Here is a 27,989-nt window from a genome sequence, read left to right on the forward strand (position 1 = left end):
CTCAGTCACTTCCTGAAGTGTATCCTGTGACACAAGGATTTTTGCATCAAAGAAGTGACGTCAGAGGAAACCAGAAACAAGCTCGCCACCTTCTCTCAGCTTCGGAAAAGCCGAACATCTGGAAGCTGCAGCGTCACCGTGTTAACATAACTGGGGAAATGATGAGGGAGCCCAGACACCTCTGGTGACAATGTGACAATTCTAAGTTCACTTCAAATTTCTGCTGTCAGAGCAAAAAGGAGGGCGAGCTCGATGCCCCTCTTTGCAGTTACATGTACCCCAGCCAATGTCGTTTCCTGGTTTACACAACACGGCAGAAAAGCTGTGCTGGCAAACGGGCCTGTCGCCACATCTGCACTAAAACGTGATTGTGGAATTTATCGAAATATCCGCCCGACCTGTGAACACAGCGTTTGTCTCAAAAAAGCACTGAAGGCGTGGCTTTGTCCCAAAATTCCCAGGAGGAAACTCTGAGTCTATAGTGGAAACTCTCCACCAAAAGAACTGTCACTTGATCCTGACTGTAAAACGCTCGCTATCTGAGAGCAATGGACACACCCACGAAGGGGCTTCCAGGAGGCGAGGCCTGCGGTGGCAGGGCCCATGGAGCGCCCGCCCCTCTGTCACCGTCCCTCCGTCCCTCCGTCAGCACATCTCAGCAGCCCTCAGAGAAGGTGGGCGGGTCCCAGTGGTCCGAGCGGCCGTGATCACTTCTGTCGCGTGGCATCACGTCGCTGTGCGAGCCCTTCCGTCCAGCAAGCCTCTGCAGGCTGCCATGTCCACGTGTGAGGGCAGGGCCTGTGGCAGCAGCTTCTGACCATGAGGGGACCGAGCTGCCCTGCTGAGATGACCAGAAGAGCCTGGGTCCTTGACAAGGTGCCTGAGCTGGCAATCGCCCCCCAGCCCTCACCTTCCTTGACCCTAAGACAACGTGCTCTGATGTTCTGATGTGAAAGTTGTACAGCTTGTAGGTAAGAGCTGGGCCAGTGGGAGACATGCTGGCTCCGGAGAGCTGCCCCAGAGGGCGGGCGTCAGGCCCAGCTGTTCTGCGTCGTTCTAACGGCCCCAGTGAGGGACCGAGCTCTGAGACTCTGAGACTTGGGTGGTGGGAGCAGCATGGACGCCTGTCACCAAGGAGGTGGCTTGTCACCGCTCCTGTGACAGGTGCTTCCACATCCAGTGGATGCCGTCATCGTCCCCATGTGTGGGACTCTGCAACCGGTGAAATGGGGACGTAGGAACAAGCCTCCTAGACCACACGTGGAGGAGGAGGGATCAGAAAGTACCAGGAGCTACAAATCTGTAAACAAACGCCCGGCCGTCCTTGTTAGAAATGCAGGTTCAGTCACGGCCTGCGATCTCCAAACCTAAAACTTCCTCAGGGTTTAAAGGAAAACTGGCGATCTCAGATTTTATCAATTCTACTCAAGTAGAACAAGCACTGAAATTGCTTCTAATCCAAAGTCCACTGAATAATAAAAAAATCGCCAAGGTAAGTCTGATTTATCTGCCAGACATAATCCGGAAAACTACACACACTAACGCATAAGCCTGTAGGTTCATTTGCGAGACCTGTGTTTTTGTACCACTTTTCACCCGCAGCCGGCCTTCGTCCGGTCTGCTTTCTGCCTTCTGAACACACACATGCAACGGGCAGCTCGGGCTTTAGAACCCAGCTGCCACCGTCCTCACTTAAACATTAACAGGGGCCACAGGTGTTTCGGGTGGTAGAGCGGGGGCCTGGCCTTCCCAGGAGGGACACTCTCGTGGCAGGAACAGACTAATTAGTAACATTGGTAACAAGTACCACTAAAAACCTAACAGAAGTAAATTTTATTTTAAGAAATAACAGCACGTGACTCACCGAACACGGGAATGAGGAAGGGGCTACAGGGGACAACGGGGGGGAGGCCACTTCACTTCCACACGTGACACACACGCTGAGCTCCCAGGGACGCAGGGAGCCAACGCAGGGAAGAGCCACGTGAAGCCGGGAGCCCAGGGCCACCAGCCGCCTCGCTGATCCCACCTGCGGCCGGGGGGCCCGACTGGGAGCTGGGTGTGCCGAGCGGGGGTCCTTTGAAAATTCAGGGCTAAAGCCCGACCAAGGAAGGGTGTCGTGCAGGGCGGCCTGCGGGGTCTCTGCTCTCGCTCCCCACACAAGAACACAGGATATGGTGAGGCCACGGAGCCATAGGCAGGGGAGTCATACCACTGTGGTCTCACTGGAGGCTGGATCCACACTGTCCGCAAACCGCCATCCGTGCTTGCCAGCCCAGCCACCACCTTCTTGCTGGCCCCCATTCTTTCTCGCTTCTCTCTCTCCTCAGCTCTCCTTCGTAGCCGCAGCAGTTATATTAGTGGCCAATGGCTCAATGGCTACAGCTGACGGCCATCTACTACCCGAGCCAGCACCCCTCCACGTGAGGCCGAGAGCCTGTAAACTACTTTCTGGGGCTCTGCCCCCACACAGGGCCTGTCAGTCAGCTTCCCCAGGGAGCATGTGAGGCTTTGGTTGCCCCGAACCAGGGTTGAGTGGCTGCCCTCCCTCTTGGGTCAATGCACATCGTGGCCATAATGACCAACGAGTCACACGGAAAACCCCACCCACCCACGCTGCCAGCAGCATGGGGCCCAGGAGGAAGGCCAGGCCCAAACCCACTGGACTGACACCCCCACCTGCACGGAAAGCCCCCTACGGAACTTGCTTTGTTCCCGCCCTTCACATCCTGTAAACGACTTTGCTCCTGGTTTTTCTGATTCCCTGGGCTGTGGGCAGAGGTGAGGACACCTGTGCAGAATATCAAGGCCCTGAGTGACCGGCTTGACTTGCATGAACCCCTAAAGGAGGAAGCACCGTTAAACCTACCCAGTGTGACCCTGAGGCTTTAAGATTCTGTCTCATAAAAGTTAAATCTTAACTATAACTTTCCTCACCATGAGGTGACATTTGATTCACACACACACAGAGCTCACCCGACGGCCACATTCCACACTGTGTCGCCTCTGAACCCCAAAGCTCTGGGCTACCTTCACTGTCCACATCGCAGCAAGTGCCCCAGTGACGGCCACCCAGCCCAGCTGCGTTCCCAGGCGAACACCCTCAGGGCCCAGGATGGTTTGCCAAGGCCACTGACTGGAATCATCCCCGGAGGCCACACGCCTGCCCATCAAAGCCACTGCAGCCAAGGCAGCACAGGCCCTGAGAAGCCACTGGGTCGGGCAGGGGGCCCTGGTCAGCGGATTGTTCTCAGAGCCGAGGGCTGGGGTGGCCTGAGTGCGTCCGTTCCACTGGAAGGCCAGAACTGTGGCCGAACCCTGCTCTCACCTCCATCCCAGGCGGGCACAGAGGACGGGGCAGCTTTGAGCAAACGTCTCCGGCAATCTCATACTTGAGTGATGGACAACATGACAGTTTTCCAAAGATGAATGGCATTTGTGTCAATAGAATTTTGACTCATACAAAAAACAGTGTTAAAAGTAACTTCATTTAGCATTTTCCTTTTGCAGATAAGCAAGCTGCGTGGACAGCTAGAATTCGGGTCCCCAAAGCGAGTCTCTTCAAACCTAATGTAAGAAAAATAGAAATAAGACAGCCAATCTGTTTGCTCGCAGATGTTTGCCTTCTGTTTTGACCCATTTAATGCAGGGTCACACGGCTGACCGTCTTCCGCAATCTCTGACCCATCTTTGAGCCCAAAGCCTCGAGTTCACGTGGTCAACGTGCCTGTCGTCACTTGGTCGGGCGGAAATGGGACGCTGCGTCCTGCTCTTGTCAAGGAGTCCTGGACGCACTCACCCAGACGCTTACAAACACCATTCTGCCTCTCGGGGTCTGTCCCCTTCCAGGGCCTCCTGGCCTTGCAGGGACCCGAGCGCCCTGGTGACCTGTATGGACAGCCCCCTATGTCACATTGCACTGCCCGTTCTCCTGTCCCTGCGCTGGGAACTCAGCCTCAGCTGGCAGCACCCCCGCCAGGCTCACCGGAGTCACTGGGGGAGGGTCCCCGACAGCAGCTAACTGGTGCTCGCAGAAACACCCATCAGGCTAAGAGGAGACAGGGGCTTTTCAAGACCTGCCCCCCCAACTATCTGATAAGATCCACAGAATCCTCCCTGCGTCTGGGAAGCTGCTCGTGCATATACACCACGAGGATTTCAGCACGTAACTGGAGGCATGGAAACCTTCTGCAGCTTTGAAAAGACAGTTCCCGAGTTCCCATGCTGGGGACCGCAGGTAAGCTGAGGAAATGCCACACGCTCTGTAGTAAGGCAGGCTGCCAGCTACTCGTGTGTCCCACGGTGAGCCCCTGCGGCCGGGGCCACGGCACAGCTGGCAGCAAGGTTGCCGGGGGTCAGCATGCAGACGTCCCCCAGGCCCCTCTGAGGTCCCCAGGTGACCATCCACTGCAGTCCAGGCCCCAGAGCAGACAGCTGGGCACCGTCTCCAGGGGTGCAAGTGCCAGGGAAGGGCAGCGTGTGCAGTGCACCCAGGACTGGCCGTTCTTATGACATGGAGCAGCAAGCGACAACCTGGAATGTGGGTGCTGGAGACAGCGTGGCCTCCAGGATGGATTTGGCCACCACACTGGAGCTGGAGCCAGAGCAGGAGCAGGAGCAGAAGCTGAGCTGAGCGGAGCAGAGCCTACAAGCCCATCACGCCACGGACACAGCTGGTTCACTTGCCGACCACTGGGGGCTGGTTTCAGGCAGGAGCCAGAGAGCCCAGATGCTGCGACGGAGGCCACGTGGACCCCACGCCAGGAGCATTTTCTGTCCAGCCCTTCACAGGCAGCAGACCCGTTAACAGTAGACGCAGGTGTCACAGGCCATTTTCACTCTCCGAAACCCACACAGCCCTCCAGAGATGCCTCACAACGCTTTAGAAGTAGCTGAAAATATGGCCGACCCCGTTACCACACTGGGCCCTAAAATTACATCATGCTGTGACTATTTAGAAGATCACAGCGGATACTGAGGGGTGTTTGCACCCAGTCAGGACAAGCTGTTCGCTTCTGTCTCGCTCCCTGCAAACTTCTGGCTGCGGGGAGCCTGTCGGCACCTCCTCCGGGCAGCAGAGACATGCGTGGGGCCAGAAGGCCTGAAATCAGAAGGGCAAATCCCTTTATTCTAACATCCCAGAGAAGTAACAGCTGTCGGAACTAAGAAGCGGGCTCGAGCCCTCTGATATTTGACATCCCGCCCCTGAACGGACAATGTCCAGCACCAACTCCCTGCTAGGCAAACACTGCCCACCAAGTCTTAGCTGCGAGCAAACTAGGCTGGCCCTGCCGGGGAGGCCGCCGGAGCCCAGCCGTCTCCAGACACACAGAGACACCAACGAGTTCAATCCAGCCAGCACCCCCTACACCCGATACGTAGCCAAAGGCAGCGGCCATCACTGACCCAACACAGGAGACCCAAGGGTGACTTTTACTCCTCATCTCTCCCGTTTGTGTCCCAGTGCTGTGCTAACGTGCGTCACCGTGGCGTGCTGTCAGCTACAACCAGTGATGAGGCTGCAGCTCCCGAGAGAACCAGCGAGAAGGTGTCACTGCTCCCATGTGTGGTGCCACGGAGCCAGCCGTGGTCCTGGGGCTGGTGAGCTGACATGCAGAAACTTCCGGGCTCTGCAGGCTGTCACCTTTATCACAAACTCAGCACCTTTGTGATTCAACATGGTCGCCCTAAACGTAAACACAAACAGCACTGCACACAAAAGCACCACACAGCTGATTCTGGGGAGTGCTCACTGACAGCACACATGCTGCTCACAGGTCACAGAGGTGCCGGGACCTTCTGGAAGAGCCAGCCCTGCAGCACGGACTCCAGGGCAATGCCCCACACCTGTCACACTGCTTAGAGACCCACTCCCCGGTCTCCCTTCCACACGGACAGCTCCACACAACAACACATGGCTTCTCGGACACTCGTCCCATCCTTCTGTCCCAGAACCTGACATTGGCTTTCTCTACTAGAAACCTGAAAATGGCAGCCTCGTTGAATAGAAACCTACAGACTAATGACCAAACTGGATGATGTTTGCGGTTGGGTCACAGGGCGTGGGGGGGGGGGGCGTTGAAAACACACAACGCTCGCAGAAGAGGACACAGTGCAGGTGAAAAGCAAAAGCCTGTGACGGGAACACATGCTCACTTGTCACGTCCGGTTTTATATCCCACATGTGAGTGAAGTCACATGGTTCTCGACTTTCTCTGACTTATTTCTCTTAGCATGATGAGTAAGACAAATAAAGAAACAAAAACACACAGACACAGACACAGTTTAGTGGTTACCAGAGGGTAAGGGGGGTGGGGGGTGGGAGATGAGGGTAAAGGGGATCGAATATACGGTGATGGAAGGAGAACTGACTCTGGGTGGTGAGCACACAGTGTGATGTACACATGATGTATTACAGACTTGTACTCTTGAAACCTATATAATTTTACTATCCATTGTCACCCCAATGCATTTAATAAAGTGTGTGCCCACAAGCAAATCCCGTTGCCGTCCCAGCTGCTCCGCCACCCCCGGGGGTGGGACGTTTGGCGGGATTCCCGCCCCCGGAGCCGCAGGCCTGTTCTCACTGCAGAAAGAGGAGGCTGAGTGACCGGGTCTCCAAGGCTCGTCCGTGTTTCCACGGTTATTTCTGTTGATCAGAATCACTTTTTGTACAGAGCTCAGCAATGAGCCTCTTCACACATGTAGCCTGGACGTCAGAACGAGACGTCTACCACACGGGAGAACAGGGGCAGCAGGATGAAGGGAGGGAGGAAGGAAAAGGAGAGAAAACCCACCTACGTCAGCTGTAGTCACGTTGCTGTCATTGTAAATGAACAGCCACATGTCCTTCAGAAGTCACACGTGTTTGTACACGCGTGTGCACACGCACACATACCCTGGGCTAGGGAGCAGTTGACTGTCCCCCACCCCAAAATGGGGAGTCAAGCTCTGCCAGGTGTGAAGGACGACGGAAGAACAACATGTAAACCGAGACGGATGAAAATAATGCAATTGACACCTGACGGACTAGTCACCCTTTCAAAGCACAGCTGACACAAAACAAGTCACCTGCCAGATGTGGCAGAGGCTGAGCCCTGACGTCAGGGCCTGAGGTGCACTCAGCTGTCATCACCAATCACCCTCATGCGAGGGTGACCTCTGCAGGCCGCAGAGCCCCAGACAACGTTGTCTGGGCCCCCACCTCTCAGTGGGACTTTTCACACGCCTTCCTCTGAACGTAAAGTGAGGGAGTGACCCTAACTACAAAAATACCAGGAGACCCGTCTCCCGAGGTAGTTTGCTTGTCAGAGCCCAGTGCCAACACCAAACACAGCTTCCCTGAGGCTCCTGTTGAAACCATCAATTGCAGCCTTTTTATTCTGCTTGATTAAACTCGCCGGCTAAATACACTTGTCGATAAAAACCAGGACCAGTGTGTCCTCGGTCCTGCAGGCCGGACGTCACAGAACGGACACCGGGCTGGTGTGGGTCGCTGTGCATTCAGAGTAACAGCTTTGAGAGCTGAAAGAAAGAAGCCAAATCCTAGAGAAAGAACCACAAAACCGACAGAACAGTAAAACAAATTCAGAGCAAACAAGCACAAGACATTTGAGACACTTCAGAGAGTCCCTAGTGTAACTGTGGGCGGATCGGACACTCGTGCAGGCCCTGCTGTGACCCGCCGTGTGATGGGACGTGACGCTTGGGGACTAAGCACTGCTTCCCCTCAGTGGGCTCACCTGCTCACACCTGGGGGACACTTCCGTTCACCCTGTCACCGAGGCGTCCCTGTGTGCAGCTGTCCCTACTGTTTCCCACAGCGCCCAGCACACACGTCCGCAGGGAGCGGCCCAGGGCCTGTGGGAAGCTCGGGTCACGCTCCCCTCACTCACAGTCCAGCCCGGAAATGGAGAGAACGCACGTGAAGCCCCCACAGAGGCAGAGGTGCAGGCCTCCTGCTGACGTGGGCTCACCCACAGGGACGGAGGTCCGGGTGTCATTACCTCCGCCTGCCCCTGTCCCTCCTGCCCACAGCTCACCACAGCCCGCGTGCTCCTGGCCCTGCTGGCTTCCAGCTGGCCGTCAAGGGCGTAGCAGAGCCAGACGGAGGAGAAATGGGGCCTGGGCTTGTCCCCCGCTCCCCACTTGCAACCGGCCGCTGGACAGCAGTGACCCTCCACAGCACAGCTCCTGTGGGGCAGCCCCCACACTGGGTTCTGGGGACCCCTTCCTGCCTGCCCTCAGGCCAGACTGGACCCAGCACCGCGCCCGGCCAGGCCACTGCCCACGGTCTTGGCGTCCCCACACCAGGGGCCGCACAGCCTGGCCGGAAGCCAGATACGGCCCAAAGCCAGTTTTTCTTAAGGAGGCTTTCTGGGAGCCATACTCGTTCCTTTTAATTGGGCCGTTAAGTCCTGACACAGAGCCATGGACAGAAGCGGAAGGTGTTTACTGTTGGGCCTTCACAGAAAAGCTCTGGCAACCCCTGCCCTGCACTCCCCCCCCCCCCCCGAATCCTTGAAAAGAGTCCTTTTACTCAGTTTGCTGATGCATCGGCCACAGAGGTGCCCTGTGCGTCTTCGGGGACCCTGGACGGGGCAACCTCCCTGCTCGTGTGGGTTCCATCGGCTCCTGCATCGTTCCCATTAGGAGGAAATATTTACGTGCAAGAATGAGAATGATTACAACAAACCTGGGCTTATGGGGGAGGGAGGGAAAGATGGGGGGGCGGTCGATTAGGGTGAAGTGCTCAGAATCTGTCCCTACGGTAAGGGTCCAGAGCCCCCAGGAGGCAGTGCCACCCGGCCGGCCACCTCTCGCTCCTGCTGGGACACGAGTCCCTCACACGTCAGGGACCGATCTGCAGACTTTGCTGCAGAGTTTCGTCCTCACTCACAGTGGGGAAAACCGTCACATGGGGTCTTGGTTGGTGGGCAGAGTGTGATTCCCAGTTCCCAGCAGCCGGCCCCGATGCCCCAGGGTCTGGAGCCCGACGCAGGGACACCTGAGTCACATCTGAAGACGAATCTCAAAGCACGCTGAACGGGCTGAGACCAGACACAGCGGCGCTGGACGACAGCCATCCTTTCAGGATCCCAGTTACTCAGCACGTGTCACGGGTTATCCCGTCCCTTTACCGATTCCAAAAAGCTCACTTTTAGAAGTACCACTCTTACTGGTTTTCAATGGGAAAACGAAGGTGAGCAGGTCCTGGAAGTGGCCACCTGTAAGTGGCAAAGCCTCAACTTGCAGCTGCCTTGGGAATGAGGGACAGTGAAAAGTGTCCCAGCGTGAGAACGGCTGTCACTGCAAGAGAAAAACCTGCCCCTGACAACCTGACCATGTGACAGTGTGACTCACAGGTCACATAATGTTGGAAAGTGCTAACGAGGCACCAAGCCCGGACGTCAGGTAGAGCAGGTGCCCGTGGGACATATGCCACCAGGTGTGGGACATGTAAGGGGCGATGTCTGCATCGAGAGGTACACTAAGCTCTTTCAGACCATAAAGTTACAGGTGTCAGACCCCACTGTGGAAGTGGTGATTGCAGACGAAGGTGTCCCACGAAAGAAAGGTCCTGTCCCTCTCCCTAAGTCACATCTGTCAGCTTCCATGTCGAAAGCTACACTCTGTGACGTGCTCTGTGGGGTCTGCTTCCCATTAGGGAAATGCAAGCCCTTCCGAATGGAGCTGAGCTTGGCTGGGGGTCAACAACCCTCCGAGCTCTGTCCAGGACGCTGCTGTCCTCACAGGGGGCTGCTGGGTGGGATCCGAGGAGCCGACATGTACCATGGAACTGAGCGTGCACACACGTGGGCAGGGACGAAGGGACGTAAGCACAAGGGCAGCAGAAGCCTTGCCAGGTGCCCACAGGGGTCTGTATCCCCCAAGCACACGGGCTGGCGGAGCCGAGTGCTGACCTGCCCTCTCCTCTCAGCACCGTCGCTTGGGCAGCACGGTGGCTCGGGAACGGATGTGGAGGCCTGGGCTCGCTCGGCACTGAGCGCTGCAGCCTGCCCTTCTCTCTCTGCCACGGCCAGGTGCTTAGTGACCGTGATGTGGCCCTTCCCTCCGAGTGGGGTCGACGCCAGCAGGGGACAGCTCTGCTGGCCCCACGGAGGGCTCGTCCTAGCGAGGGCGCTCGCCCCCGTGCCCCCACCGGAGACGTCAGTACAGCCCCTCCCCACCGTCCACGGCTGTGGCCGCTCAGCCTCCTTAAGCGAGGACGCGTGCATGTTATCTTTGCAGAGACGAGTTTGAATTACACTTGCCTCACAGCAATAAAATCTACCTCAAACTAATTCTGAAACAATACAGTCGCCTCTCTCGCATCCAGACAACAACCCCTACGGAACGTAACAGAAGCAGCTGGCAGCAGCTTGTATTTCAGCAAAGTACCTTTCGGGGGGATGAATTCTGGGGTTTGAGGTTCACATAGCAGGAACGTTCAAGGCTCAAACATACTACTACATATAAAACAGTCCCACGCAGACGCATAAACATCGGCTCTGGGTTTCTTCTACATAGAGTCGTGTGCACGCGTGCGTGAGCATGTGCGTGTGCGTGTGCGGCTCTCTGCCAGTCAGCTGAGGTGGCCAAGGGCACTGACAGTCTGCTCAGTGTGCTCGCCGGTCTCCCCCACGTGTTGAGGCCGACACACCCTGTGCCGCGGCCGTAGCCGTGACCCTGCCCCGGGCCTTCACCACGGCCCACGGGCTTCATTCACGAACCCCTGCGACCTCAGTCTTGAATCAATGTGACTCTGCTTTTGGAAGCTACGTCTTCCAACATGGGCACTGAGTGTGTGTGATGTGTGAGTGGGAGTGAATGTGGGATCTACTACACAGTTTATTTAAAATTTCATCTCTAATTGTAAAGAAATAACTGCTCAGCGAGGAAAATAAAATTTCAGAGGTTATGTGACTATGTAGTATACAGACCTCCTGGGGGCCGAACCACAGGACCCAAGGGACAACATACAGGGACAGTATCACAGCAGCGTTTGCAGGTCCCCAAACGCAGGATGACTGAAGGCCGTACCGATACCTGCGTCGGAGTCACCTGGGGCCACGTCCATGAGAAGCGGGCTGTGTTTATTAAGACCACTGAGTCACCCTGCATCTGTTGGTGGCATGTGCATGACACATGGTTAAAAGGCCGCAAGTCGGAAAACGACTGCAGTTGTATAAAGACCACGAGCCAGGAAAGACGAGAAAAACCAGGTATCCCACGCGTGTGCACGTGCGTCTAGCTCCGTGTGACAAGGAGAAGGCCGTGCCAGGCTGGACGCCGCTCACGCGAGACACGAGGGGCAGCCGGGAGGGCGGTCAGACACTCGTCCCTCCTGTTTTACATTACCTATCGCTTCAATGGTTGTAGAAACTACATGTAAGTTTATAATCTGGGCAGTTGTATTTTCAATGAAAGGTGTTTTTAAAAACAGAGACAACGTTATGAGAATGAAGCTCTCAGAACCTCCCCCTTCCAGCCCCCAAGTTACGCCACTGCTGGCACCATGCTGTGCACCGGGTCCCATAACTGTCCAAAGCTCCACAGACTGCAGTAACGTCTTAAAACAAAATATAAATATTTTACGCAGAGATATGTGTATCTGTATATAAATAAAAACACACGCATAGCCGTGTGATACCTCTTTCCACTGGCTGGGCAGACGTGTGGCAGAAGGAGACAGCGCCAGAGTAGATTCGGACCCCGTCGTCTGCATCTGCTGGCTGAGACCTCCCACAAGGCAACACCCTGAGTCCCCTGGAGTCCCTTGTGGGATGGGGACAGGACACCTGCTGCTGCAGGGCCGCGGGAAAGTCCCAGGAGCTAAGACACCGGGGCCGAGTTTCCCACTGGACGTCGGCAGGAGCCCGCCGGGGAGTAACCCCCGCTAAGCACGTGACAATAAGGCCAGGGAGAACTTCTTGCTGAGCTGTCTCCCACGAGCTTCTAAAACCCAGAGACGCATTAATTCATTCAATCTGCACAGCAAGTTTCCAAGGCAGGTGCTGCCACCCTCATTTTCAGACAAGAAGCTGAGTAGCTCGCCCAGGGCTGCACAGCTAACAGCCAGCTCTGGATTCACACCGTGGCTGATGTGGCCTCGTCCACGCAGCCACTCGGTCCTCCAACTGTCCCGGGACCGTGCAGCAACACGCCACCGCCCGAGCGACCCAGCCCCATGCAGCAGGCAGCCCTCTCGGCACCAGTGCCCAGACCTCCACGCGGGGACGTGTGTGCACTCACCGGGACACCCCGCACTGCCCCCTGTGACGTCCACACGCTCTGCCCCAGCCCCGTGTGCCCAGCCCATCACTCTGCAGACGACACTCATCAGCCAGGAGCTTCTCTTGCCCCGTGAGACCTCCAGCACCAGAGCAGAGTTTAACGGAAGGAGAGGAGAAGGTGCCACCAGTGAAAGGGACAGGGGCCTCAGGTGTGACCATTGCCCCACACGGGTCAGCACTGGAGACAGTGACTCTCAACGCGACAGGATGAAGGGTCCGCGGAGACTGGACCATGGGAATCCATGACCAGTTGGTGGGACATGCAGATGACGCTGACATCACTAAAGTAACATATCCAATCTCCAGAAAGCAGGGACACGCAGCAAGGCGCCCACCACCCCCAGGGCTCCCTGCCCTGACCACAAGTGCCAAGTCTGTCCCAATAGGTCTCCGGCCCCGAGCTCAAGCTGTCCCGCAGGAGGGCTGTGGCCTAAACCGCCAACAGCCAGCGGCTCTCACATCCGGAGACACCAAGGCCAGGGCGTCCCTCTGTCTGCAGTGCTGAGGAGGGACAGACAGCAGGAAGGAAAGGGCAGGCGGTTCCTAACCCAAGGTTCTGCCTCACTGCCCTGCACACACGGAACCCACCATCCCGTCTCAGTAGCGCCTGCCGTGACCGCCTTTGGAAGTCAGCTGCCCCTGGTGAAGTCAGAAGGAAAGGGGAGGGAGGGAGACAGACAAGGCCAGTTCCAAGCAGGAGGCGGGAAGCAGGAAGCAGGACCCGCAGGCAGACCGCGTCCACCTCGGCCTTCACCTGGGCGGTCACCACAAGTTTTGCTCAGGTAAAGACAACGGCCACATTTCCAGAAGTGACCAACTCTGATGCCTTATTCATTCCCCCATTTAACGGTGCCCGTATGTATATAAGAACCTACATGGAAAATGACTTAGAAAAACATAGATTGTTACTAAGAAACAACCAAATTTTTGTGCTTGTTTTGTTAAACTTCCTTGAAACATTTATTTGGGTTTCTCTACAGTTATCCTGGTTTCGAGTCCAGTGTTACCTATGGGGCATCACGAAACAGCTCTTAATGGCTGTTTCAAGAAAGGAAATACAAAACACGGCACCACATTCTCTTATTAATATTGTGCATTCTTGTTTGGGTATCAAGCTAAGCAAAATGTGTTCAGTGCACTCAAAGTCACGGACGTGAGCTAACAGAAGTATCTGATGCACAGAGCTTACCACTGCCTCAGCTTCTGTAACAGATATTACTCACTATAAAAACGTCCATTTGGATGAACTCTGCCATCCACATCCCGAAAAGAGAAACTGCACTGGTTTAGATTTATCTCCTCTTTTTGAAATACTTAACAAAAAAAATTACTGTTGTAAAATGAACTCTTTTTCCGTGAGCCCAGGCCGCCTCCACCTCGGAGCGACAACCTTTCAGCTTGCAGCTGGCTGGCGTGTGAACACACACGCAAACGCCCAACTCCAGACCATTTTAGTTTCCTTTCTTGGCTCAGGTGCTTAAGGGAAAGACGAAGAGAGCTGCTGCGTGCGAGTCTTAGCATTCCAAGCTCAGGAATCGCGTTTCACACCTTCTGTGAGCAAGTGTCGCTAGAAAACAATCAGGCAACGTCGCTAAGCAATGTCTCCCGGACATTTTCATTTACGTGAATTAGCGCTCACACTGATTTCAGCTGGGCAGTAATGCTATTTCAGCTTGTCCCGTTCTCACTAGTTCAGCACAGAACCCAGATCTCAAACATTTTGGCAGAAAGATAACAGTAAGAAGGTGAAATGCATCTGTTTGCTACAACAGGCTTCAAACACACCATCCTGCCTGTCAGATTGTTCTGGGTGTGTCGGGTGAGAGGCAGCGAGGGCCTGTGTGAGGCCGCACTCACGCTCCCACCACAGGGGCCCACAAGGTTCCACCGGGTCAGCACCACCCTGGCGACTTGGCAAAGGATCTACTTCTGGGAAGACGTGTGACAATCCCACAGAAGACAACCGCTCACTCCAACAGAAGCGAGTGCAGACCTGTTACTGTGCGTGGCAGTCACTGACCTGACGTCACTAAAACTGGGTCCTGCAGCAAGGCCAGGCCCAAGCCACTGAAACGGAAGGGGACAGGGTGACCAGTGTCAAGTGCTTCCCAGGTCTGCCGGCACAGCCTCGGCTGCACAAGCAAAAGGCACACGTGCTGGAGGAAATCCCCACTGGCTGTCACGGGAGCCAGGCAACCAGAGAGCACCCCTCCAGCATCTCCCACTAAACAAGACCAGGGACAGTCTCTGCTTGAAATACAGAAAGACAGCAGGTCATAAACGCAGCAGACTCCTAAGTCTGGTGAATCAAAAACCCAAGTCCTGATTTTCTTATGATCCCATTAAACGTATCTGTTTTCTAAAAAAGCAAAGCAGGGCGCCCTCACGCCATGTTGGGGGGGACGGAGGCCATTGACTCCCCGCTCCCAACAGAGCAGGTCTAAGGCTGGATACTGCTCTGGGACACGCATCTATTTTAAGCCATTGCTATTCCTATGTGGACAGCTGGCAGACCCCACCTGTCTGCTGTCAAAGTGTCCAATGTCACCCAGACCTCGGGACACACTGTCACCTGCCTTTGTGCCCTAATGTCAGCCCCCCTGCAGTTTTACCCACAGAAGTTAGCCACGTGACCTGAAACTCTATTTCCAAGGCAGGCGACACGCACTGAGCCACTCCCCACACGGGGCGCAATGCGGGGGCCTGGGAACCCAGCACACACAGCTCGGTCCACACGGCCTGCGTGCAGGACCTTCTCCTGAGCACGACCCTCCGTGCCCCCCCCCAAGGACCTGCAAGCCTCATAGGACACCTCCTCCCAGCAGCTGCACAGAGGCTGGGAGCAGACGCCGGAGTCAATTCTAATGTCAGTGACTCCACTGTTTGCAGGAGGCTGGGACACAGACGTGCCGTCAGCCGGTCTGCCGGACTCCAGAGGAGAATGTGAGAAAAGGCTCTGCTGTCAACACAGAGGCGCAGCTCTGCCTCTGAAGCAGAATGTTTTCACACTGCTGACCACTGTCCTTCAGTCAGCCACTAACTGGGTGGGGCACGAACAACATTAAAAAATGGGACAGAAATAGAAACAGCAGAGAGCTCTGTACGCGGTGAGGACAAACATCTCGTGACCTTTTCCAATGTTCACGCACACGTCCCAGGACCCACTCACACCTGTGAGGGCAGCTCGGGCTTGCACGTAAAACGTGGTCTCGACAGCTGTAGCAGCATTTTGGAAATGAACTTTATCTACGTGTAATGCACAGACAGGAAGTTACGCACAGACAGGAAGCGAGCAGACCTTATGCCTCGCTGCTTCTCTCAGCACACGCACACTTAACCATCACCTGGCCAGGACCAGCCCGGGCGACACTGCAAAGCTCTCAGTCCCACCAACTTCCAGTCCCACAGGGTGAGTTTGCTCTTAAACAAAGAGGAAGCAAGTCAGGATCTGAAATTGACCAACTACACGCTTTCATCGTATTCAGTTTACTGCTGTCTTCTATTTACAGCACAAGAAAATGACTTTCACGTACAACCACGACATACCGTTTCCTTCTAAAGGAAATGCAGGATAACACTGGCACGTTGCTTTAAGAACAATGCGAAGTTTTAGCAAAGCAGGTGGTGTATACGTGCAACTCAGCAGGAGGCAAAGGACCCAGTTTGGGAAACACTGGGCTGAGCTTGCCGACAGCCCCACGAGGACTTCCCAGGATGGGTCTCCCGCTCCTGTGACACGAGCTGCTGTCACTTCCTGTCCTGCCTGATCCCGAAACAGCCTAGGGTCCTGCTGAGAACAAGTATCCTCATCCCCTCTGGCTGTTGTTTCCCGTGCACACGTAAGACGGAACAAGCTGATTCCCGAGGAAGGGAGCCTATGGACTGCTTCTCTACTCAAATCTCCACTTTACATCTGAAAAAACCACTCAGAACTGGGATTGATGGTAACAAAAGGCCACAAACAAACAGCCTCACAGCTAATGTTCTAATTACGGCAACAACAACAATTGTGTGGACTCAACTTTCAAAACCACCACAGAGAACGGAAAACAACCTTTCAGCAGAAATAGCAACGACAGTCCTCTTCTCTTTGAATCAGTGGGTTTCCCTGAAGGTTTGTTAAGTCTGGAAACTTCAGCAGATGAAACTGAGATTTATTTGCATGATGTATCGAGCAACTTAACCTGAAGTCCCTATGAATGGGCCTCACAGGGAGCCAGGTCGCTTGTCAAACAGAGATCTCCCTGCCCCCACTTTCCAGAATGCCACCTGACCCAAGGAGCCGCCTCTCCTTTCTGTCAAAGTAGAAACAAAGGTTACTAAACATGGACTTATACGCAAAACAGCTGAAAACTCCACCCAGTTTCTCCTGGGTCTCCAATGAGTGACACATGAAATAAAGGTGCCATCTCACAAGTGACTAGTATGACATCAGCAAAGTGCTCGTGTGTCAGGCACAGATATCCATTCGGATTCCTGTACATGTCCAGACACAGTTAGGTACATTTGTACAAGTTCTTAACTAAACAATCGGAAAAAGTCGTATTTGTCAAAACACAGCTAATTCAAGGACCGTGGCTAATAAGAGGGGAAGTTTGGTGTAGACTGTGAATAAAACACAAACACCAAGGTTTCAACGTTTCTCTGAGATTGATTCTGCCAAACTCAGCGTTCGGTGTCCCAGCCGTGCCATCACGTTTGCCCGGCTGGTCCGTCCACCAGGATGGGTTCTCCAGGTACCAAGAAGCTGACGGGGAAATGGCAACTTCACTCTGTCCCCACTATCACTGGTCCTTTGGGAGGAAAGGGAAAAGCAGTCCTTTCTTCCAGTTTTCAAACTTAACCTTTTAATCACTGATGAAAATGAAGACGTCAGCCCACTGACCATACGAAGAAGTTTCAAGCTCTCGATAACAATATGGTGAGATATTTCTTTCTTGCTCAGTCCCTTTTCTCCAGTGATTCTACCCCACGTCCCCAACATGTGTAACCCAAGGTTCTTATAAACACCCTGTTTCGGATGTTTCAAAATGACAGAAACCGAACAACAGTGCTGCCACGGGATCACACATCATCCTACTTGCCTGGAGTTCTTCCCATGTCATTTGAGCTCGAGTTTAGAACCAGCAATGAAAATACTTTGTGTTTGACTCCACTGACATGTGGGATATAAAACTGAAAGCAACAAAGGAACAAGACAAACAAAGAAAGAAAAACTCATAGACACAGACAATAGTTTAGTGGTTACCAGAGGGTAAGGGGGTGGGGGGTGGATGAGGGTGAGGGGATCAAATATATGGCAATGGAAGGAGAACTGACTCTGGGTGGTGAACACACAATGTGAGATAATGTATACAGAGTTGTACACCTGAAATCTATGTAACTTGACTATTGTCACCCTAATAAATTTTAAAAAAAGAAGAAAGGAAATACTTTGTGTTCACACGCACCTTTCCAGCCCCCTCCAGCTCCAGCCTGTGGCCGCTGCGCACCTTCCCAGGGAGCAAACTGACAATCGGGCTGTGTCAACACAACGCTTACTGTCAGTAAGGGTTTCTGTTTCCACCTTCATAATTACTGTGTTTCCGATTTTTCTACACTGAGGTACTCCATTACTCTCAACAGGTAAAGGGGTTACCCGAAAAATAAACTAAACGGAACTTGCAACCTCAAGGGAAGACTTTGTTAAAGAAATATGAACTCTGCACAATTTTATGATATCCCAATATTCCTCTGAGTCAACATAAGAGCGGAGAATGTGATCTCTTCTGGCACTTTGAAGGTGGCTGACAAGGAACACGCCATCATTTCACCTATTCGTGGAACGCGAAGCCAGCACGTATGCAAAGAATTACCATGTCGGTCACATGAAGACCTATTAGGGCTTCTCACTCCTGCTGATCACTCGTTGTGACTTCTGTGACCCCGTTGTCCTAAGGATGCTGAGGAGGACACACGACAGTCGGGAACAAACACTGAACATGCAGAACTAGCTGTGACTCCATGAGACGTGGGGTCGATGGGCACGACGGGCTGCCCGTCCCCACCCGGGGCAGACGGGACACGAGGTGCCAATGGGGCGTGGGCTCCCGGGTCAGCAGGCCACAGCTGTGGCTGCATGTGCTGGGAGGCATGTGATCCAAGGGGGCTCAGGACTCCCGGCCACGGGAGCACCCAGGCAGGAGCCCCACTGTCCACGGCAGCTGTCACTTGGCAGTCAGGCGGAAAGGGGGGCGGTGACAACACTATCCTGAGGCGCTTGCCCTGCAGCAGCACGAGGCTTTCGCAGAAGACACGTCTCTGCCCAAGTGGCCGCCCCACCCCTCGCCAGGGATGCAGGGTCACTGTGACCATGACTGGGGTGGGGACCAGGGAGGCCACACACAGGCACACGTGCACACGTGCACACACATGTACACATGTACACTCACACACACATGTACACACATGCATACACATGCACACAACACGTACACATGTACACTCACACACATACACATGCACACTGACACGTACACATGCACACACATGCATACACATGCACACATGTACACATGTACACAACACGTACACACGCACACAACATGTACACATGTACACAACACGTACACATGTACACACACACACACTAAGAAGAATCCCATCCAGGCCTGTTAATAAACTCAGGCACAGACAGGGAAGTGGAGGGCACGCTTTCCAGCCATGGGAACGACGGCCTCACGTCAGAAGGGGTCAGAATGTAACTGGGAAGGGCGGTGTGTCACTGCCATTACACAGACGTCCTTTCTCTCCTGGATCAGCCTTCTTTCCACCTCAGCACTGGACGTGATTAATGCGTTACACACTGTCCAAACTGGGAATGTGACTTACCAGAAACCGTACTGAACGTTTCAAACACACGTCACCCTTTGCCAAGAGAAAATCCTGCCCAGCTGTGGATTCATTTGCAAAACATAAGAGCAATGAAATCCATTACTTAGAGAAACTGGCTGTTCCAACCAAACCCTTGGCAACGGAAGCTGTACTTATCTTTTTGAATAACAGTCTCAGAAAATGTATTCTCTCTCAGAAGAAAAGGACAGCGAGTCAGCATGTGTGCTGCTGGGAAAGCGCTGGCCGCACACCTTCCCACCGGGACCTGCTCCCGCCCACAAGGTACAAACACGGACCCTGAAGCACTCGGCAAAAAGGGCTCCAAGTTTAAAAATGCTCAAAAAGTCCAAGGGTGTAAACATTAACAATGACCCTAAAACCACACCAGGCCCCTCCCAGCAGCTCAGCGACCACAGCTGGTGTCCTGCGAGCCTTAACTGTCATTTCTCTGAGAATCAGGTCACCCTAAGTGTGGTGATTTGCACACGTGCACGCGTCCCAAGGAGATGGAGAAGCGAGACCCTGGCTGTCCCCACGGGAACGTCACCTTCTGCTCACCTTTTGGTCAGAACTCCCCACGTCCAAGCTTTTGAAATGGGCCAGGAAAGTGCTCAAGAAATACAGATACTGTGCAAATGTGTCTGGAAACATACCCAGTGGGGTCGGGGCCATTTCTCCGGTTTCCTAGTTAATTTGCTTTCTATGGCCATGGCCCCACGGGTCAACGCCTTGGGTTCAAATATTGAATTTATTTCTCATATGCGATCCAACCCGTTTAGCCGTACATTTACCCATTAGAAGACCAACCAGAATGGTCAAAAACACCAGCAAAAACTACATTTGAATCTAACTCAATGAGAGCCCATACAAGCCAGCAACACCAGGATGACGCCGCCACCGCGGTGCGGGTGGGGGCAGGGGCTCCATGGCCCTGTGAGCCCACACACCTGCCAGAGGTGAAGTCGGAAGTGAGCGTGAGGACCTGAGAACGCAGAGGGCAAGCTGGTATGAGCCGACGTCCCCAAGGTCAAGCTTTGCCTGAGCTTCCGGACAACTAGCCTGCACGCTGACCACAGACTGGGGCGGGAGCCCTGGGTGCTACAGCCTGAGGACCTCAGAGTGGCTCTGAAGCTGGCACGACCGGGCCCTGGGGACCGACGTGCATCACAGGTTCTAGCTTGCACGCAGCATGCACACCAGTGCTTTTCCCACAGAGTTATGACCCACGGCACCAGGGACACATGCCCGGCACGCGACGAGGGACAGAATGCAGCCACGCCACTCCTGGCCGTGACGTAATGCGCACACGCAGCTGCACGCCAGCCAGCATCCCCTGGTCCTACACGCAGGAATCCTGCAAAGAACTGTGAGGCCACATGACGCTGGGCGGTGGAAGCCCCCGGCCAGCGCTCACCTACCTCCACGATCCTGTCATGGACCTGCAGGCCCCCGTCCTTGGCTGCCGGCCCACTGTCCACGATTTTGGACACGAAGATCCCTTCGCTGGACGATCCATCTTGGCTGTCCTTTGAATAAAAAACACACGCCTGAGTGGGAGGCACTGAGCTGGTCATAAAAACCAAACCCACTCTCTTAAAACAGTCCCGGTGGCCATGCAGCAGGGACGTCTCTTCCCCAACTCCCACAAGCTAAGATGGACTCGTGCACGTGACAAAGGCGTTCACACTACACTGAAAGCCTGGCGTCCCAGCAGCAGCGTCTGTCTGTATCCGGCACCTCCCTGGCCCACAGCTGCCCCTTCCAGCACACAGACGGGCCGTGCCCTCTGCCCCGTGCACCCTGCCGCTCTCCTGAGCTCTGACAACCGTGAAGGTGTCTCACTGCCAGCCCACAGCCCACAGCCCACCCGAGCCCCTCAGCGCCCACAGGACCAGTGGGACACGCTCAGCATGGTCCCCGGTGTTGCTATGGTGACGGAGCCCTGCCAGTGCCTTCCTGCCTGCGTCCTGGAACACCTCTGTGAGACCTGATGGAGGGCACGCCCCCAGCCACGGATGGGCTCAGGGACACACCCGCTTGACTGATATCCCTGGTCAGCCCACGAGGCTTGCCCTGACGGCTCCTGGACTCAGCACTTCCCCACAGCCTCACCGGCTGGCTGGCAGCGTTCATAACACGTAACAGCTTTTCAACATCTAATCATCTGGTGGTGAAAACAGGTATTTTACTCTTGTTCTGATTTGCACCACAAAAGCCTACTGCCACCCTAAACCTGTACTTTCTATCTCCCATCTCCTCAAACCCCATTACGTCGTTCCAAGTCTGAACTGAAACATTGTGGGAAACAAGGCAGCTCACGCTCACGCCTGCCCTCCTGCAAAACCTGGGCTCCCACAAGCTGATAAAAAGTCCAGCTCATTCCTGAACTTCCTTCCAATGGACTGGGACGAACTGTCTCCAAGCGTGTGCACACATTCTAGCGACTGGCAGACAGATTTGTAAATTAAAAGGCGCAGCACGTGTTTTTCCTAAACAAAACCACTTGAAGAGTAAGTTCAGGACGTTCCACCAAAAGCCTAGACTCTACCCTCACGGGAAGCTCCTGACACTGAGCCACGAGGCCCATTTCAGTCGGAATCACTCTGACTGCAAACACAGAATTCCATTGTAAAACACTATGAAAAGACAACGCGCTCGTCCTTAACCAGCAATACAACGCCACACTGCACAGCGGACGGGCGACTCTGGATGTGGTCCTCCCTCAAGTGCCACAGCAGTAACTGCGGGCGGGAAACGCACGTGTCCTCCGCCCCGCCCCCCACAAGGACACAGCCACAGACAGGATTCGAGAGAAACGGAATTGACCTGAAATGAGCATTAAGTGCCTTTCCTCCCAGGACAAGGCCAACTGGGTTCCATCAGCATCCTTCCGAGAAGGCTCAGGGCAGCCGTGCCAGCTGTATTCCTCAGCTGTCCCCAGAGGCCCCGCTCACGCCCTGTCCCTGCCGGAATGTGTGTGCCCCTCCACACACGGCCACCTACCCTGCACTCGCCTGTGCGTTTGCATGGCCCCACGCACACCTCCAGTGTCCCCAGAACTGCGTGGCAGCCGCTTCTTGCACACGTACTAGGTACCTGGTCTGCAGTGAGGTGTACGGCTACCGTCAGGTTCTCGTAATACACACAGGCAGTAAGTATGAGCACAAGCACACCCATTTCATCAACGAAAAGCCTGAAGCAGAGAGGGCACGCTCGCCCAGGAGCACGGCCACACAGCTGGGATGCAGCACAGGCCCGTTTAAAGTGAGGGACAGGCCGGTCTCTTACACATGCTTGAATTCAAGGTTGTCTCCCCCTGAGAAAAATCTCAACACTACACACGCACGCAGGAGACTAACATTCCAGGCTCTGGAATATTCCACTGGAGAACCTGGAAGAGACTCAGGGGCCCCGGAAGGATTTATGGACCAGCCCGGATTCCGAGAGGTGATGTCAACATATCACCAGGCGAGGAGGCCTGTGTTTGGTTTGACTTAACTGCTCTGCATTTCTTGGCGGGAAAGAGGGCGCGGGGGTGGGGGCCTGGCTGCGGTCCCTTCTGCCAAATACTGCACCCGACTGCAGTACTTTTTCTGAAGGAGCATCGGGAAGTCCCAGCAGAAATCAGAGAAGAACAGGAACCACAAACACCACAATTTAGGTTAAATCAAGGCCGCGCAGGGGTGAGAACAGAAGGCAAGACACACAGAAGGTCAAAACCCAAGAACCCGAATCCAGCTCAGCCTCGATGGATTTTTCTCGTAAAAGGTATCTCTTCACTGTCCATTGGCTCCTCTCCTAACACATTCTGAGTCACAGCTATTTTCCAGGTGAGCTAACGTAGGTTGGGATTGGTTTGTTCTGCTGGCTTGAGCAAAGGGGGACTATCCTCACCCCGGGGGCCCTGACAGTGCCGTGCCCGGGCCAACGCAGAGGTGACAGGTGTGACCACCGACTGGCTGCTGCTTCACAGGGTTCTGCGAACTTGCGAGCAGATGGCGTGGCTTTGTTCAGCGTGTCCCATCCACACTGCATCATGTGAGGAAAGCGGCAGTGGCACAGCCCAGCCGGCGTCCCACTCAGGAGGCCCTAGTCCCCCCAGTGACTAACAACGCACATACGTGGCTACTCACGTCCACTTACTACATGTTCTCAGCAGACTGCCAGGCCTCCAGGCAACTGTGCAGAGTTCCTTCTGCCATTTCTGCTGATTGGGACAAGTTTAAAACCACGAAGGCAACACGTGCATACGGGATGAAACTTTCTTCCAAGGGACACGCACGGCATTCCCTCAAAAAGTCCACACAAACTGAGAACTTATGAACACCACAAAATCCAGTCTGGATTGTACATAAACCGTTTTATAAAGGAAAAAGAAAACACAGAACGTGCTCTTGGACAAACACAACAAGGGACCAAAGTGCCATATTCCAGCGAGGCCGATGTCCTTTCACCCGTAGGAGGTGCGGAAGCTGCACCCACGTTCCCTGGCTGTCCCAGGTCTCCCACCCAGCCCTGGGGGGCACGGCACCCCACTACATATGAAGCGTTTCCAGGTGTGGGTTCCCTTGCCACACAGGACACCTCGTGTCACTGTGCTTCACCTTATGGCTCTTTGCAAACACTGCAGCTCTCCCCGTGGAAGGGTCGCGGCGACCCTGCAACAGCAAGTCTGTCGGCACCCTGTTCCCGCAGCATCTGCTCAGTCTGTGTCTCTGCATCAATGGTGGTAATTCTCACAATATTCCAAACTGTTTCATTATTACTGTATTTGTTATGGTGATCTGGGATCAGTGGCCTCTGATGTCACTGTTACCATTGTTTTGGGGATAACATGATTGTGCCCATGTAAGACATAGGTGCTGACGGCTCCACGATGAACAGCCCTATATGGGAAGAAGGTGCCACCTGGACCTTCATAGCTGCAGACGAGAGTCAGTGCCTGGCTTCAGAGCTTCAGGGGACAGGCTGGCTCTCCAGTAAGGGGCTCATGCAGCTGCTGACTTTCAGTGGAGGCCAAGGCTGTTACCGTTCTGAAAACCCCAGGGCCCCTGGGAATCATGGTAAATCTCCTCTGCCTGGGCTCTGTAAGTGGAGCCACCACCCCTGGATGACAGCGCCTCTGCTTACACGCATCTGCTTACAACGTGGTTCACTGAGCATTTCAAGCCACTGTTGAGACCTACTGCTCAGGAAAAAAGGTTCCTTTAAACATGACCTCTCACTGACGATGCACCTGGTCACCCAAGCGCTCTGATGGGGACGGATGGCGATATTCATGTAGTTCTCACGCCTGCTAAGCACATCCATTGTGCAGCCCGTGGACCAAGGAGTCGTTTCAACTTTTGGTCCTCGTATTTAAGAAATACATTTCATAAGGCTCTCACTGCCATAGACAGTGATTCTTCTGGTGGAAGCGGGGAAAGTGAATTGAGAACCTTCTAGAAAGGATTCACCATTCTAGATGCCATTGTACATTTGTGATTCATGGGAATAGGTCAGAATATCAGTATTACAGGAGTTTGGAACAAGTTTCAACCCTCACGGGTGACTTTGAGGGACACGACTTCAGTGGTGGAAGTCGCTGCAGACGTGGTGGAAACAGCAGGAGAACTAGAACTGGAAGGGCAGCCTGAAGGGGACTGAACTGCTGCCGTCTTGTGACAAATCTTTAACAGATGAGGATTTGCTTGTGGATGAGCAGAGAGTGGTTTCTTGAGATGGACTCTACTCCTGGTGAAGATGCTGTGAAGACTTGAAATGACAACCTAGGACTTAGAACATCACATCAGTTTAGTTGATAACAAGCAGTGTCAGGGCTTGAGAGGTCGGACTCCAACTCTGACAGCTCCACTGTGGGTAAAATGCTGTCAAGCAGCACCGCACGCTGCAGAGAAATCACTTACGAAAGGAAGAGCCCGTCGATGTGCAAAGCCTTGTTGTTGCCTCGACAGACTACAGTTTAGTGTGAACGTCACTTTTACACCCACTGGGAAACCGAAAGTTCACGTAACTCGTGTCACTGTGGCATCGCATCACTGCGGTGGCCTGGCCAAGCCCGCCCTTGGGTGAGGCAGAGAGCAGGTCTTCCTAGGTCGGGCTCTGGGCTATGGAAGCTCCTGAACTGTCTGGCGGGAAGTGCGTCTGAGCTGAGAAGATGTTTCCTAACACTGCACAGTGGGTAAGGACCGGGGGAGGGGTGGGGATATAACCACGAAGGAAAACCAAGCACAGCCAATGCTGTTATTCACACTGAAAGACAAAACACATTCTGGAAGGTAAGTCGGAGAACCCGTCAGTCCCAGTCCTGTTGTCCCCTGGGGCCCACTGCTCAGACACTCCCCACTGAGAGCTGGGGAGCGCTGAACCCCGCACACGGCATGCCACCTGGGCCCTAGTCAACTGGTAAAAGTAAAAATGAGCCAAGCGGACAGAATCCTACAGTTTCTTACGAATTTCCCCAAGCCCAGGGGGCGGGGAGGCGTGTGCACACCCGGGGCTCAGCACAGTGCGGGTGGTACCCTAACTACCTTCATTCTCATCTGCAATCTCATCCTCTCAACTGCTCTGTGTGCATGTTTTATAAGGCAGAGAATGTGTTCGTTCAGCGTTTTAACGACTACATATCACCTATAACTAAGCTGTCATTTCTTATAAACCATGTGTGTTTGATTTTGCAACTGTGGCCAAAAGCAAAGGCAGCTTAGGCTTCTCCTGGGTCCCTCCCCGTCTCCGTCCCAGGCCTCCTGCCGGCCCTTCCTGCCCACCCTCGGCGCCTGGCAGTTGCCTCAGTGCCATTTCTGTCCCTGTTCCAGGCCTGGCATGGCCTCCCTGGGCCGCTGCACTTCCTTTCAGCTCAGTGGTGTCCAAAGGTGAGTACATGCAACGCAATGCATTGAAATGATGAAAGAACAAATTAGGTATCCGATCCAAACTCCTGTTTTAATTTCATGTGAAATGCTCCCTTTTGCGTGTAACTTTTATAAGTCAGGTAACATCAGCTCAGTAGTGAATATATAAAACTGATAGCTAACTACACCCACTCAATTTTCTTACAGTTAAGATGCTCCACTAAGTATACGTACTGCACACAGGCTTCTGGTCGACCAGACTGTTGTGCATCCTGCAGAACTCTGGCCCCGAGCCAGGAGGTGTCCTTCCACAGGGTTCACCGGCCCCCAAAGGCATCTGCAGCTGGACCCAGGCACAGGGAACTTTATGCCGCCCACCCCGACCTCCTCAGGGGCCCCCTGCAGGGGCAGGGCCCACTTAGCAGCCTGTGGACTGCTGACAGCTCCTGGCTGCAGGCTGTGCCGCTGGCCTCCTCTGCTGACCAGCCTGCCTGACGGTGCCTGTTCCCCGGGGCCCAGCACGGGCACCCCCTCCTGTCCTTCATCAGACCTCGCCCAAACTGTAACTGTTACATTTTCTTGTTTCTTGACTGATGTCCAGCTGGACAACTCGGTGTCCCCGGGCCCGTGGCCTCTGTCCAGTACTTAGCAGTTGAATGACTGACTTAGTTCTCCTTTGCCTATTTCCTTTTAAGCCAATAAATGAGAAAAGTCAAGAAAAGACAGGAGCAAGAGATGACACACACTCAGGTGATCCCGCCTGAAAGCTGGCCTGACACCGACCTTTGCCCCCTCCTCAAGCCCGTCACAGACCTGTCCCGGCGGTTAGGCTGACAGACCCCACCTGGGCCTCTGGTCTATGGAGGGGGGCCTGAGATGACCGCGTGAATCCTGAGCGTGGTGGGAGGCGGGAGAGCAAAGGGCGCGGACCCACAACTGAGGGTGCGTGGTCCCTGTCCCCGAGGGGACAGCAGGCTGCCACTCAGGTCCGCCTGCACGCACCGTGCCCCACGTCCCACAGCTCAGCTGCCACCCAGCAGACAGGACCCCAAAGCAGGACAGCCACTGTGTTGCTGCATCAGGAGACAGCAACTACACAGGTCCCTGCGTGGGGGTGCACGCGGAGCACAGGGAGAGCAAGGCCTCGGCCTCGGCGCTCGCAGCCCCGCCCCTGCCAGCCGCTCAGAGGAAACCCACCCGGCGAGTGACATACCACGCACGGCCGGCCACCGATAATATTGAAGCCCAGGGCGCCGGAGTCGCGGTGCAGGACGAGGGTCAGGCTTTTGGTTTCTTCGCCCTGGAGGAACAGACGAGGTCAGAATTTATTCACACACAGAAAACAGACGGCAGGGATTGTCCTTCTATCTAAGGGGCTCATGGGTTCCCCCGTGGCCATCGCACATTCCGGGGCTCGTGGGGACTCCGGGGCAGGGCTGACACTGCCCTGTGTCTGTGTTAGAAACACGTCCAGACGCCTTCCAGGCCTGGAGGGACCATGGACGACGGCTGGAGGTGTCCAGACCATCCCGTGCGCGCCCGCCACCACTGACTCTTGGTCTGTGCCGCCTGCCCTTGGGCGCGCCCGGTGTGCACGGCTGTCTGCACAGCTGCTCCGTGTGCCTCCCTGAACAGCAGCGTCCCCGTTACGTCACCCGCGGTTCAAGCAGCGATGCTCGGGGAAGTCCCAGCACACCCACTGCACGTCAGCATCACCTGTGCACGGGAGGCGGGGCAGTGCCTGGGATGTCAGGTGCACAGAGCGGACAGACATTCTGCATCTTAGGGAAGGGGGTGGCATTTTCACAGGGTGATGCTGCCATGGCCCCAGGAGACGCAGAGCTGTTTGAGGTGGGCGGCTCAACGTCAGCTGCTTTGTGTCACACAAGCAGAGTGGCCGGGCAGGTCCCACAGCACAAGGGTCAACTGTCCAAAGGGTGGAGGCGCCCGTGCTGCCGAGTGAGCCTCC

General features: G+C 54.7%; 1 protein-coding gene across 1 annotated transcript in view; it reads right to left on the minus strand.

The window, feature by feature from the left end:
* The window catches only part of LOC109461409 (E3 ubiquitin-protein ligase PDZRN3), a 146,627-nt gene that overhangs the window by 109,075 nt on the left and 9,563 nt on the right, over positions 1-27,989 (minus strand). The window contains 2 exon segments of the mRNA XM_074312195.1: positions 20,588-20,695; positions 27,234-27,320. Of these exon segments, the coding sequence (XP_074168296.1) occupies positions 20,588-20,695; positions 27,234-27,320 (195 nt within the window).

Source organism: Rhinolophus sinicus, linkage group LG10 (genome assembly GCF_036562045.2).
Source record: "Rhinolophus sinicus isolate RSC01 linkage group LG10, ASM3656204v1, whole genome shotgun sequence".
Lineage (NCBI taxonomy): Eukaryota > Metazoa > Chordata > Mammalia > Chiroptera > Rhinolophidae > Rhinolophus > Rhinolophus sinicus.